A 15653-nucleotide genomic window follows, 5' to 3' on the forward strand; every position below is an offset into this window, starting at 1 on the left:
CGGGCACAGACAACATGGTCATCATCAGTGTCGGGGATAGACAACATGGTCATCATCAGTGTCGGGCACAGACAACATGGTCATCATCAGTGTCGGGGATAGACAACATGGTCATCATCAGTGTTGGGCACAGACAACATGGTCATCATCAGTGTCAGGGAAATACTAACATGGCCGTCATCAGTGTCGGGCACAGACAACATGGTCATCAGCAGTGTCGAGGAAATACTAACATGGCCATGATCAGTGTTGGGCACAGACAACATGGTCATCATCAGTGTCAGGGAAATACTAACATGGTCGTCATCAGTGTTGGGCACAGACAACATGGTCATCATCAGTGTCAGGGAAATACTAACATGGCCGTCATCAGTGTCGGGGACAGACAACATGGCCGTCATCAGTGTCAGGGATAGACAACATGGTCATGATCAGTGTCAGGGACAGACAACATGGCCGTCATCAGTGTCAGGGAAATACTAACATGGCCGTCATCAGTGTCGGGGACAGACAACATGGCCGTCATCAGTGTCAGGGATAGACAACATGGTCATCATCAGTGTCAGGGACAGACAACATGGCCGTCATCAGTGTCTGGGACAGACAACATGGCCGTCATCAGTGTCAGGGACAGACAACATGGTCATCATCAGTGTAGGAGACAGACAACATGGTCATCATCAGTGTCAGGGATAGTAACTAATGCCGCCATTCGTGGCACGTCATGGCACGAATAGACAACATGGTCATTATAATTGTTAAGAAATCATCAGAAATCATGTTGGACCATTGCTGCCTTAATACCATGCAATATGATATGCTGTCAGAGATGCATTGAAATAACAAGTGGACACTGCAGTGATAAAGGTGGAATATTCCATCTATGCAATGTTGGCCAGTGTCTGGATCAGACAATCCTACAATCAATATTGTGATCAATGGTGCATGCCGTCAACGGATGATGACCACACCCATTTAGTTGCCTCTTGCAACAGTGAGTGAGTGAGTGGGTTTGGCTTTACGCCGCTTTTAGCAATATTCCAGCAATATCACAGCAGGGGACACCAGAAATGGGCTTTACACCTTGTGCCCGGGGAATCGAACCCGGGTTTTCGCCGTGATGATCGAACGCTTTAACCACTAGGCTACCTCACCGCCCCTCTTACAACAGAGGTTGCTGGCGACTAACATGTCTGTTGTCAAGACCATTAAATGATTAAACAGATACAGGACATACCAATTCAGGGGGCATGCACATAGGGTGATTTATGAATTTTATGAAATAAACATAGTCAGATAGAGCTCTTTTGTAAAGTTTTGACAGTTGATCAAAATAAAGACTATATTTAGTTCATAGCCTGACTAGTTCTCTGATGCACTGGATGTTACCAAGTTTGTTTGACTACCTTCTATGAAGCGTTGTTAGCGAGGTAAGATATGAGGGAATGAGAGAGAAACCCTTCATGTAAACATTCATTGTGGATCTACAAGTAGGTGTCTCTGTTCAACACATTCATACCATTTTACCTAGACTGACTGACTGAATTTAGTTTTACGCCGCTTTTAGCAATATTCCAGCAACATCACGGCGGGGGACACCAGAAATGGGCTTCACACATTTTATCATCCAAAACTGTGTTCCACAGGAGATATCGCTTGTGTGAGATCAAACGATATCTCCTAGGAGATATCGTTCTGACAGTAGATTTTGTACAATGCCCTGACAATGCTATGACGTCATGTACTTGATGACGTCACAATGCTATGACATCGCTGCACTGCAAGTCTAATGGCAGTACCATGTCCAGAGATGTACATTTTTCATTGAAAATTAATGAAGAGTGATTTTTGATGATAAATAGAATCTCACCCTCGTGTCTTCTGATATCAAATATATCAACACTTTCGTTGATAAAAGTAAAAATATCCTCGGCAAGCCTCTGATATTTGTAACTTTATCAACTCGTGTTGATATAATTGATATCAGAAGACACTTGGGTGAGATTCTCTATGTACCCATGTGGGGATTCGAACACGGGTCTTCGGCGTGACGATCCAACATTTTAACCACTAGGCTACCCCACCGCTCCATATTTTACCTAGAACACAATACTCATAATATATAATACCTGAATACTGTACACCATGAGCAAATACAGCGGATTATAAGTTTCAAAGTGATTTCACACAAACTTTCTTTAATAGCTTCTGAATTCTTAATTTCCACACAAAAGCGTAAGTAATGAAACTAGAAGGTATTGTAATGTTTACTGTTTCAAAACATAGGTGTATAATGTATCATGTAGGAAACATGATGTTCTCATGCTACTTCTGCCATAATAGAGGGCCTGAACCCTGAGAATGATTGAAAACACAACCGTCATAACAACCATGACCATTTAACCAACAACGCCACTGTGACGTCTAGTTTGTGATCATGATGCTGATGGCAAGGCTATATTGAGTAAAGTAACAAGGGTACAGCAGCAGCAGCCTGACATGACCCTGGGTTTCTCTGTACTGGTGTTGGGATTCAAACCCGGGCCATCAATTTCATCAGCATTTACCATTAGACCACCATAATAAAGCATACTTTTGATAAATGAGCAGCAAATATTATGTGTTTGGAAAATACAGGAAGAAGACAGGGAATGCACAAATTCAGGCTAGCTGTACAACTGCTTATATGTTATATCAGCGACATGGATGGCAGGATCATGCAGGCTAGAGGACTTATGGCACTAAAACTGACTGACTGAGTTTGGTTTTATGCCGCTTTTAGCAATATTCCAGCAACATCACGCCGGGGGACACCAGAAATGGGCTTCAGTACCCATGTGGGGATTCTCTTTGGCGTGGCAACGCTTTAACCATTAGGCTACCCCACCGGCCCTATTGCACTAAAAACACATAGTGGGTACACTGTACACGATTGACTAGACATGCACATACTGCTGGCCAACCTAGCAACATGGGTTCAATGCCACATGGAATGCTACTACTTAAGTCAGTTTCCAACTCTGGCCTGCTGGCTTAATGTCAACTTGGATGTTTACGTTGATGAAGGCCCATCTTACCTGGTGGCCCATACAGAAAAATATGAAGGTTTTCAAGCAACCATGCTGTGACGTCACAACCAAGGGAGATGATCATGTAACTTCATCGGCATACCACTAGGGATACACTATGACTTAGTTTAAAATGTCATTTCCATTTCTGTATGTCTCAGTTCTACCCACCATAATCCAGAGGAAACGTTTACGACATAATTACATAATTTTCAAAGCAACTTTGCATTGTGAGTAGCATTTTGAGCTATGAGCAACTGTTCCATGAATCTACATGAGTGAGTTTACTTTTAAGCCGCTTTAGCAATATTCCAGCAATATCATGGCAGGGGACACCAGAAATGGGTTTCACAGATTGTGCCCATGTGGAGAATCGAACCCGGGTCTTCGGCGTGACTAGCGAACGCCTTAACCACTAGACTACCCCACCGTCCCGAATCTACATGAAGTGTGTAATATTTGTAACCCACCTTATAAAAGCCTGTACATAATAAGGTCTGTGCCAGGCACCACACTGACTGACCGGAAGGTATGGTCACACAACTGTGGTGTGATAACAAGCCATCCACCAGGTCGTAGATTCTCAACACCCTGTTCCCAGGTTAGCAAGTCAGACCTATACCTTTTCAGTTACCATGGTTACAGGGATGAATTGTTGTGAAATGTAGTTAGACATTTGCCAAATGATGAATATACATGAAGGAAGGTTATATGACGTTTCTATGACAACTGACAATGTTTGAGCATGCAATAATGTATGATTGCCTGTTGCTATGGCAACAAGCAATGTTTGACATGCAATGTACAAGCACAGGCATAGAAATTGAGGTTTACCTTCAGTAGCTGACAAGAGAAGGAAGAAAACATCTTGTGAAGTCATTAAACAAACCATCTCACAATACAATATGACATTGACATTACATACTGTGTATACAAAGGTGCACAATATCTTCCAAACCTAATTTCCAAACTGCCACCCCCACCCCTAATTTCTGAAGATTTTTAAAGATAGTAAAACACAAAACATAAAAAGAAATTAAAGTCTATCAAATACATATTTCTACTATAGACAGAAACAATTTTATTGCTGGAACTAGTGTAATTTTTATCAAAAGATTGCTGGGTCACAAGTCAAGGAATTCTTGTTAGGTCATATTGAAAAAAGAGTTCAGGTAATCAATGGTTACTACAATGATAGGTTCCTGACATGCTAAAGGCAGGCAACTCTTCATGGCAAATTACAATATCTCGGACAAATGGGCCACAAAGCCCCCCAAATGTTTGCACTGTTTAACGCTGCAGTAAGCAATATTCCAGCTATGTCACGACAAAATGTAAATTATTCAGATGTGCTCTGAACAATTCAGTGACTGATGTAGTCACCAGATGTACAGGTGGCCAGTTCCAGCCCAGGATCCTCCGCACCCTACTTCACAGCTGTGATAGTATAGGATGAAACTAACCTCTGTGGTGGACAAGCCCTTGAGCGTCTTAAGTCGGTCGCTGACCCGGGCCTGAATGCTGCATAACGTGGCCACACACTCTCCATTCTCCTTCCGCAGCTTCTCAAAGTCATCCAGCTTCCCAATGGCAAACAGTCGACGGATGTCAGAGTCTACCCTCACAACAGGGAAGTCTGTCGACGATACAAACACAGATCTCAAACAGGATTCAGCACCAGTTTGAATTTGTAATTTGAAACCATACATTCAAGAATCTCAACTTAGTATCGTTGATATCAAACACACGGACACAGCGATACCTGTCTTAGCCAATGTCTTGGATGACAGATAGAATCTCACCATCATGTGTTGATGTCAAGCTTATCTATACTCAGCAAAAGGAACAAGCGTCACACAATGTTTTATCTTCAGTATATAGCATGTCAACAAATGTAATATAGAGCAAAGATGTTAAATGTTGTAGAGATATCATCTCCAGTGATATTTATTATACACTGAAACAACTGAAAATGCATAATGCATTTCAGACTGACTGAGTTTGGTTTTACGCCGCTTTTAGCAATATTCCAGCAATGTCACGGGGGGACACCAGAAATGGGCTTCACTCATTGTACCCATGTGGGGATTCGAACCCGGGTCTTCGGCGTGATGAGCCAACGCTTTAACCACTAGGCTACCCCACCGCCCCATGCATTTCAGAAAAGATGTACTTTTTGTACTAAAGTGCTTCACAACAGACTATTTCATGGCAATAAAACCTGAATAACTTACATTCTTATCGTCATTATCCAAAATATTACCAAAACCAATATGTTTTAATGTACAGAATGACTACAAGGAGGAAGAAGTAAATCAATGTAAAGTCTAAGGGACCTTTCATGACATCTCCTGGTTGACTGTCAACCCAGTACTTGATGTTCTCCATCGACGCCAGGTGCCGGCGCCGCTCAGGGAGGGTGGTGAGGTAGTCTGGCAGTGACATGAGACTGGTGCCATGTGACATGGCTGCTGGGGGCACTGGGAGGGACTGAGACATGTGGACGTCCTTGCAGGGGAACCACCTGTCTTGTCGGCGTGGTGGTGCGAGTCGGTGGTGCTGGTGAAGTCACTGTACACGTGGTCTATACACGGTTAGAGAGAGAGGCACACAGTTAGAGTGAGTGAGTGAGTGAGTGAGTGTAGTTTATTTCCCAAGTGATGCAGAGATAAAGGTTGTTACAAGGTTGAAGATTGTCAGAGAAATTACAGTTTCAGACAGGGTCTGATCCTCATCATATTTAATGAGTTAGGACAAACATTCCAACAGACCCCAAGTGATGTCAGCAGGAGTCTTTTGTCAAGTCAATGAAAACCAAGATGATGATGACGTTGATTGAGTCGAAGTCATTCCATCATCAACTCATCCCCGCCCCCCAGCCCACACCTGACCCCGGCACACATGTGAGTGGTGACCCTCACAACATGATAGAATAAACCAATATAGTACCAGCAAACACTCAGTGATTAGATGCACATGTAAGGTGAACAGCTCTCCACATCTAGTTAGGATAGAACATCAGATTGTTTTCAAGAAAGGTGCCCGTTACCATGGAAACATTAGCTATTATGAGATTGATCACAGCACACAAGGGAGATAATATTTACTGACCTGCATCTTCATGGAGACCTGCCTCACGGGTGATTACACTGTACTTGTACTCTTTGTCTGATCGGTACGTTCGAATGTACGTGTCTTTCGTCTTGGAATCAGACTTCCTCTCTGGTCTCAACGTAGACTCGGGGCTGGGTCGTCCATCTGGTGCATCAGTGGCTGAAATAACATCAACAGATACACACTATTTACACAACAAATAGTCTCAATAGCATCAACAGTTACATCCCATCCACATTCAGTAATAATCTCTTCTCTTCATAATCAAGTCAAATAATCAATAAAATGAATGACACCATGACTACTGATCTGTGCTGGGAACCGATGACATGCATCACCCAAGTCAGCGAGCCTGACCACCTGATCCTTCTAGTTACCTCTTACAACCAACAGGGATTTCTGATGACATCACTATCCTGTCTTCAGGGATGTGTGTGTGGAGGCTAGGGTAATAACTCACTGTGAGAACCAGTGGGGCTCTTGTTGCGCTGTTGCTGCTGCTGTTGTTGGAGCTGTTGTCGGAGGATCTCCTCCAGTTTGGATCGCAGGGTGTCATTGGCATCGATGCTTCGTTCCAGCTGGACCCTCAGCCTCGGATCTCTGTCAGCAGCTCCCGGATGCAGGACTTCTCGTCGGTTCTCTGTGGGCGACACTTGGACATGTTACCTAGGGAGGTAGTCTCACATGCATTGTTCACAGTGAGTTAAGCACAGGGACAACCCAGGGACAACAAAGATATCTTGTCAAGAAATACTCAGTCACTCTACCTACTCCAAGAACATCACTTTCATTATTTATCTCAAGTCATTCCTCATCCAACCTAGCCCCAATGAAACTGCATGCACCAAGTACTGAACATCTTGCCTGTGGGAGAGTGGACTTACCTTGCTCACCACCTTGCAGTTTCTCATACACGCTGAAGCTCCAGTCGCAGAGTCTTGTTCAGCTCTGCCTTCTCCTCCTCTCTGTCCCTCAAGTCTCCCACCTCAAGGTTCAATCTGCAGCAGAAACACACAACATATCTAAGCTGTGCTTACTAAGTTACTGCTTCAGCCAAGTCAATACTGAACTATGATAATGAACTGAAAATACACAGAAAATACCTGACACTACATAATGTCATGTGTATCAACATCATAGATCACCAAGTGATCTGGGCCACTTACCTCTTGATCTCCTTCGAAGCTTTCTTCAACATGGCCTCCATCTTCTCCTTCTTCTGCTGCAGCCTCTGATACGTCTGCTCCCGCTCACTGATGGTCTGTTCCGCTCTGATATTGTCTTCTCCCTTTCCATGATCGTCTTCTCCTTCTCTGCAAGCTCCTTCTTGTGTTTGGCTGTCGCATGCTGTGATTCTTCCACTTTGTGCCTCATACTTTCAATAACCTTGTCCTTCTCAGCAAGCTCCTTCTTATGCCTCCCCATCACTGACTGCGTCTCTTCCATGTTGCGTCTCAGCTTCTCTATCACCTTCTCCTTCTCGTCCATCTCCTGCCGCTGTCGTTCGATGATGACCCTGGTGTTCTGGATCACCTTCTCATGCTCGTCAATGATGTAGATCTTCTCGGTGACGTTGGTGTGAGAGGCGGCCAGCTTCTGCTGCAGCTGCTGGATGGTGCGCTCCAGCTCATGCACCTTCAGGTCACAGTCGTGGTGTAAATAACCTGGGGAGGCGGAACACATGGCTAGCTCGGGATATACTCAGGATGATATTACGACACCATATCAGTCTCCATCACCAGATGGATATTGTTTCATTCCAACACTGTACCTCTCCCTTCGTAACCTTGCCCTTCTACAATGTGACTGAGTGATTAAGCCAGCTATTTATTGCTCTTGTAAGCTTCATGCTGATTATATCAAGGTGACCTGTATGTAATCTACTTCGGAAAAGAGAAACCAGTGTTTGAAAGAAACAAATCTCACAACCCGATCTGAGGATCCTCTTAAGTCAACTCTAATGAGAAGCATGACAACATGTGCACAATGTCTTCCACTGGTACTCATGTACCTGTCCTCTAACTCCACTATTCTAACTGCCTACCGCCAAAGCATTCACTTTCACCCGTACCTCCCAAAGTGTATTCCATCTGTCCTCCTTCCTACCAACTATATTCAACTTAGGATAAAAGATGTTTAACAAACGATCATAGATTCAAATCGATATTACTGGTTTGTATTACAAGGGGGTAAGCGCAGTCGTTGGAACAGTGAAACAAATGAAACGTGCGGTATATGAAGAGCGTTAACTTATAACAACCCTTGTCATTTTCGGTGTTTCATTTGATGTGCATACCCCCTTGTAATACAAACCAATAATAGCCATGTGAAACTATGATCGTTTGTTAAACAACTTTTGAGATTCTACATGTTCAACTGGCAAGGTAAAACCATGAGGATTCGCAGTCTTAATTTCACTTTATTTGTTTTACTTTTGGGTTTAAAGTGACATTCATCGGTATGTTTTCACGGCGAACAGACTATACATACCCTTACCCTACCCCATCCCTCAATAAGGTCACTCACCTCCAGCCTTCTCCAGGCGGCTGAGCAGCTCATCCCTCATCCTGTCACTATGCTCCAGACCCTGCTCCAGCTTCTGTCTCATGGCTCGGATCTCGACCAGATGCTCTCGCAGGGACAGTGAATCTATATTTGTCTTTACAGGAGATGTTGCCTCTCCTTGAGACTTCTGTGGGGTGTTCTGGATGCCAAAAGATTTACACAAAGTCTCATAGATACTCAGTTCATCTTTGAGAGTCTTGTTGAGATCTTCCATGGCACCTAACCGGGCCTGTAGCTGTCCCACATTGTTTAGTGGTGTCTGACTGCGCTCCCTGGAACTCACCAAGTCACTATCACAGTCGGACATCTTGAATGTAGTGGACTTCTTACTGGTTGTCCCTGAACTGTCCATGAAGTCCCGTGCCTCCTCTGTCCGGTCCTCCAGAGACGGGTTGAGCGTCATATCACAGAACCTCAGTCCGGACTGGTTGGAATACAAGGGGAAGTCTACACTATCTCTCTCCATCACCTTTCTCTGGAATGATAATTTCTCTGGACTGATACTTTTGGGTGATTTAAACACTGACATATCTCCACCAGCTGAGTGGACAGAAGACAGTTCATTAGTTGCTCCACTGGCTGTCCGGTGTCGCATCCTCTCAAGGACATCGTCCTTCTCCACTCCGAGCTCCAGGCCAAGAGTGTCCCTCCTGTTATCACTACCAGTTCTGTGCCTCATCCTCTCCAAGTCTTCCTCGCCACCGAGCTCCAGACCCAGTGTATCTTGCCTGTCATCACTGCCAGTACTCTGCCTCAGCTGCTCCACACAGGAGTCACCAGCAGAGTCACGTAATGGCCGCCCATAGTTCTCATCCGTCTGCTTGTGTATGTCTGCTATATCATCAGACTCCATGCTGCCACTCTTACAGAGCCCAGCAGGGACCCGAGACAGTGGGGGGAAGGAGGGTTGTGGAAGACCGTCACAAGGACTGCTGGAGTCAAGGGTGTCAGAACCTCCCAGTTTCCGAACAGCTGAAACACGTTTCTGAGACAGTGGACTTCCGTCTGCCTCACCAACGCGGAGTTTCCCAGCTGCTTCTAGTTCCTGTTGGAACCTCTCGGAGATTTGCTGAAGTTGACGAACTTCGGCTGTCTTGGAATGCAAGTTCTTCTGGTACCTGTCGTGAACACAAACAAAACTGACTGATTATTTGTGGATGAAAGAAGGAAGAAGACAGCACTATTAGAGGAGGGACTGTCTCTCCCAATGAGGTAGACAAAGAGGTGGAGACTACAAAAGGTTACAAAAGATGCAAATCACAGTGGATCTAGACAGCTTATGCTAGTCACAGTGAACACTGTCAGCTTGCCAATCAGTCATAGCCAACAAGCACCTGGTGATTGGAGAAGCCTGTGTTTTCCAAGCAGCTTGCACTGGAAATGCAACAGGGTGAAAGGATACAGTACACTCTGAATCACATGTTGTATTTCATCCAGTTTGTATGTAAGTGCCAAATTGGCAGCAATATGGAGAAAGGTGGATTAATACAGTTTTTCTTAATGGATTTCTGTAACCATGTTCTGTCTTAGTACATGAACAGATATAAGCTGATCATATCAGAATTGGCCTTCAGACAAGTGTCACTTGATCGCACTGACCTTGCAGATGTGTACCTACTGCTATCATAGTCCCTTATCACACGGTAAGGCCACATCTCACTGAGAGGGGGTAAGACATTGATAATTGTCCATCTGTCTGTCTGTACTCACATGTCCTGAAGCTGTGCCAGCTGATGTCGCAGCTGTTGGTTGCTGTGGAGAGCTTCCTGGTACTTGCCATGGAGGAAGGAGTCGGACATACTGGTGGCCACGCCCCCTGCCGCCCTGCCTCGCCCAGACTGGGGCTCTAGTACTGAAACTGAGACGGAGAGGAAATCAAACTATGTTCATTACTGTAAGGGACATTTTGACAACTCCCAGACAACATATTCAGTTTTGCACACTTCATCAAACTCCCTGACAAACACACCCTCATAAGCACACTTTATCAACTCCCAATATTTATGAATACTCCAATATCATAACTTTATTCTAAAGAAAATAAATACAATAATCATGTAGGGATGAACACCTGATGGTGGGAGGCATGACGAGGAAAGTGTTCACATGTTATCCAAGTAAAGTCAGTGAGATTAAATGCACTCAGAAAGATTTGAACTGTGTATGATTAATATATCGATTTCTGTCCAACACTTTCTGTACACTGAACAACAATGTAAGCCTTCATTCTATGACTCATCCACACGCATACCTCCAAAGCATCACTATGAAAAAGTACTCACTGTCTGAGGTAGTTGTTCTCAAGACATCCAGACTTTGATTTAGCTTTGACCTGATGCTGTTGATGTCAGCCAGTCCGACATCAGAGCTGTGTCCATTTTGGTCATGCACCATCAGCTCCGACAGGAAGTGACTCAGCTCCTCCAGCTCGTCCTTGAGCAGCGTGTTGACATTCTGACTGTCCTGTAGCTGCTTACGGAGAGATGCGATTTCATGCCTGTAGTCCTCCCCTGAGTCTGTCTGCAAGGCTGGAATATCACTGCCTCCTCGAGAAGATGGATAATTTTCCTTGTTTGACAGTGGTGACGTTCCTCGATCAGCAAGGCTGGGTTGTCGGACGGGATGACTGTTAACACCCTTGCCTGGTTGTGAGTTCTGTAACTCTTTCAGCCTCAGCTGCAGATCTGAATTGAGCTTCTTGCTTTCCTGGAGCTGAGATTCCAGACTCCAAACTTGTCTCTGAAGCTTCTCCAGACTTCCAGACATCTGACACACTTGAGCGACATTGTCTGTCGACTGAGTGCGGAACTTTCCTAAAGAAGGAGACAAGGACCTCCTTGCTGGACTGGCCAGTCTCTCACTGCTGCCCGATGCACTGTTGTATCGGTGACTCAGCCCCAGGGACTTCTCCAGCTTCTCCTGCATGTCCTTGATCTGATGCTTCAACTCATACACATTGTCTGTGTTGCCATATTCCTTCACAGACTCCAGACTTAAAACCCTCACTGGACTCAATCCATCCTGAGTATTCCTAGCAGCCAGGTTCTCCACTGAGCCTGTCCATGACTTGTTCCCGGACAGTCTGGTGAGGCAGGTCTCGCTCTGTGACCGAGAGTCCTGCAGAGGCACAATTCCAGCATCCTTCAGTAGTCCCCTGTAGTACTTGACTTTCTGAGACTGGTACCTGACTGTTTCCTCCGTCGCAGCCAGGGTCTTCTCCAGCTGCTTGATGTGGTCTGCAGCATCCTGCAGCTGCCTCTGGAGGATCACAGGATGATTCTCATGGGTGGTGTTTGATGTCACTGGCTGGTGGTTCTTCAGCCGAGGAATCTGAGAGCCCTTTCTACCATGGTTCTTGACTGACTGGTTGCTGCTGTGTGACACTCCTGATCCCATCCCACTGGAGTTCGATGCACCGTCAATCATACCTAATTCTGAATGACACGCATCATCATTCCAACTTGGAATTCTGGAAGATTTCACTCCATTTGTATCAAATGTCACTCTCTTCTGCTCTGCAATGAGCTTCCTGGATTTTTCAAGCTCTGATTTCAATGCCTCAAGCTCCCTTGCCATGTCAATAATCAGACTTGGGTTGAACCCTGCAGGGTAGTCATCTGTCTGACTACTGATGTTAATCTGCTTCTTGAGCAGTTCGTTAGCATGGAGAACCTCCTTGAGTTGTGCCTTCAGTTTGTGCAGCTCATTTTGAAGGTCATGCAAGTAGGGCAAATCCCGGGAATCAATCTGGGTGTCCTGATCCAGACCTAAATGAGATCGGAGTACATCATTTTCCTTGTCCCTTCGGTCTACTGATGACCTTAGCTCATCTATCTGTTGCTGCATCTGCTGGAAGTCTGCGACGGTTGGGTCTGCCTCATTGCGTCCTGGTATCTCACGTGTCTCACACTCTCCAAACACCTGCCCCTGGAGGTCATTGTTCTGTTTCAGAGCAGCCACCAGATCCTCCTGCAGCTGCTGCACCAACTTTCGTAACATCGAGGACGACATTTTGGACAAAGATTCTGAGTCAATACTAGAGGCTTCTGTCGTTGGTAAGATTCCTATTGGTGACACAGAATTGTTCAACGTGGCAATGGGTGATGTTTGAACATCGTTGTAAGATGGTGGAGATCGGTGGACTGGTCGTTTGTTCTCAGACCCCGATGATAACCTGGTTTCTGGAGACACAGTTCTGTTGGGGGCTAGCGGAGAAGTTTGAACACTGTGATATGTTGCATGTGGTGACGTCAATGTTGATCTATTCTGTGTGCTGTAAGGACGATGAGGTGACGTTTGAACACTGCGATGGTCTGCCCAGGGGGAAGTCCCTACACACTTGGTGATGCCAGAACCCACAGTTGTCTGCCCTTCTGGCAGGAGATCCCTTCCTGTTGCGGAACACTGCACCTCATGGTGGTCTATGTCTGGAGATGCAGACACTGCCTGGTCATGCGTGCTGACTCGGTGGAATGGTGACGAGTGAGCGTCTGTTAGATCGTGGTAACCACTCTCACCGGGACTCGGCCCATTGGGGACAGGTGACGTCTGGGCATCCACAAACTGTGACCTTGTCCTCAGAGAACTACCACCATCATCCCAGATGGGACTGTGATGTGTGCTGTTGGTGTGGTGCCGTTCTTCAGTAGTTGATGATGAATAGTGGTTGTCTAAAATGAAAGGGAACTATTGAGATACAGCCATGAAGACAAAAAGTACAACTACAGCAAGAACAGATACGTTTTCTTATTTTCTCATGAATGCCACAGTCAGCAATATTTCAGCAACATCACTTTCATCTTTGACTAATCAAGTGCCGACCAGACAAACCAAAGATACACATTATAACCAATGTCCCAGTTACTGGGGAACAAAGATGTCCAATGACAGAAGCCAATCAATACATTTAAACTACCACTGTTTCCAACTCAAGGGAGAGAAGCAACAGCATCATTGTACATGACCACAAGGTAACCTACCTGAGGTGGAGTGTCCAGGAGGCGGAGCTGGTGCTGGTCCGGTGATCTGGTGCTCAAGGATGACACGGAGGTTGTTGTTCCTCTCGACGCCCTCCTGCAACTGCTGCCTCAAGGCTTGCACTGCCCCCAGTTCTGTCAGGAAGGCCTCGGAACGGTCTGGCTGCGGCACATCACTGTAACCAAGTACTAATGATGATGACAACTGATGCACCTGCTGCTCACAGTGTTACATTATTCTAAGTCCACACATCAGTGCTCTAGCATTTCCTTCTTAGTTTGGTGGGGAGTCCACAAATCAAGCTGCCTTAACATAATGAGGGACTTAAAGCACTGGGTTACACAACCAATGACTGACTGACTGAGTATGGTTTTATGCCGATTTTAGCAATATTCCAGCAATATCACGGCGGGGGACATCAGAAATGGGCTTCACAAATTGTACCCATGTGGGAAATTGAACCCGTGATGAGTGAACGTTTTAACCACTAGGCTACCCCACCGCCTCACACAACCAATGAAGGAAGGTCATCCTCATGCTGCTGGTTCTTCAGAGGATAAAGTCACATCAACCTTGACTAGGTCTCAAAACCTACTAACATACTTGTAGTTCAGAATTTTAATATTTTTGTGGTTTTTTTTCCGAATGATATCAGATGATGTTTTTCCCAAAAGGTACATCTCAAAAGAGGATGGTGGTACATATTGTCCTCAAAATTGGAACACATCAATGTAAGGCAAACCATATCCGGTGAGGGGGTGAGTGGGTTGGTTTAATTTAAACAGAACTTCAGTATGTCAGACAGACATGGGAAGAAAGCCTGAAGTGGTCTTTGATATTGCCCACTTTGGTGTACGCATACGAACGGATTACACGAAACTGAAAATACAGATGATTCACATGACTGAGATCAGAGAGTGTGAAATCAGTTTTAAGACCCATTCACCCTCAAACATCCTGCTTAAAAAACCCATCCATCCTGCCTTAAACCCCACCCACCCTGCAAACATCCTGCTTTAAACCCCACCCATCCTGCAAACATCCTGCCCTGCAAACATCCTGCTTTAAACCCTTCCTCCAAAACATTCTGCCTTAAACTCCACCCATCCTGCCTTAAACCCTGCCCTTCCTGCAAACATCCTGCCTTAAACCCCACCCATCCTGCCTTAAACCCCACCCTTCCTGCAAACATCCTGCCTTAAACCCCACCCATCCTACAAACATTCTGCCTTAAACCCCACCCATCCTGCCTTAAACCCCACCCTTCCTGCCTTAAACCCCACCCTTCCTGCAAACATCCTGCTTTAAACCCCACCCATCCTACAAACATTCTGCCTTAAATTCCACCCATCCTGCCTTAAACCCTGCCCTTCCTGCAAACATCCTGCCTTAAACCCCACCCATCCTGCCTTAAACCCTGCCCTTCCTGCAAACATCCTGCCTTAAACCCCACCCATATTGCCTTAAACCCTGCCCTTCCTGCCTTAAACCCCACCCATCCTGCAAACATCCTGCCTTAAACCCCACCCATCCTGCAAAAATCCTGCTTTAAACCCCACCCATCCTGCAGACAAAGAAGCTAATGGGGAGGGGCCATGATGGGGATTACATGGAGCAGTCAAACATCAGCTGACTTAACCAACTGCCAAGTCTCATCACTCACTCATTCACTCACAGCACGCTCGCTCATACGCACACACGCATACACACACTACATGTTGATGCTTCTATTTGGGTGTGACTAAATTATGTCTGAAGGGACATACTAAATTCACAACTGTATGGGTTATGACAAGGACTCATTTACCTTCAGACTTAATTTTGAAGACTGAGAAAGCATTTTCTAAAATATATATCTCATTAGTTAACAGTTGCTATTTGTTAGAACTTTGTTGTCATTCATTTTCTTTTTCAAATACATCCAAGAGA

The 15653-nt window shown here is 45.3% G+C and overlaps 1 protein-coding gene across 3 annotated transcripts in view; it reads right to left on the reverse strand.

Moving 5' to 3' along the window:
• Positions 1–6185: 6185 nt before the first annotated feature.
• Positions 6186–15653, reverse strand: part of LOC124267399 (centrosome-associated protein CEP250-like) — an 83846-nt gene continuing 74378 nt past the window's right edge. For all 3 annotated transcript variants that reach the window (XM_046702309.1, XM_046702310.1, XM_046702308.1), the window contains 8 exons: positions 13727–13899; positions 11030–13417; positions 10458–10605; positions 8709–9865; positions 7349–7846; positions 7067–7180; positions 6643–6822; positions 6186–6341 (listed from right to left, as the gene is read on the reverse strand). In XM_046702309.1, the coding sequence (XP_046558265.1) occupies positions 7374–7846; positions 8709–9865; positions 10458–10605; positions 11030–13417; positions 13727–13899 (4339 nt within the window). In that variant the 3' untranslated portion in view covers positions 6186–6341; positions 6643–6822; positions 7067–7180; positions 7349–7373. The remainder of the gene's footprint in view (positions 6342–6642; positions 6823–7066; positions 7181–7348; positions 7847–8708; positions 9866–10457; positions 10606–11029; positions 13418–13726; positions 13900–15653) is intronic.

The sequence above is a fragment of the Haliotis rubra genome, unplaced genomic scaffold (assembly GCF_003918875.1).
Source record: "Haliotis rubra isolate DU_JTF1 unplaced genomic scaffold, ASM391887v1 Scf131, whole genome shotgun sequence".
Classification (NCBI taxonomy): domain Eukaryota; kingdom Metazoa; phylum Mollusca; class Gastropoda; order Lepetellida; family Haliotidae; genus Haliotis; species Haliotis rubra.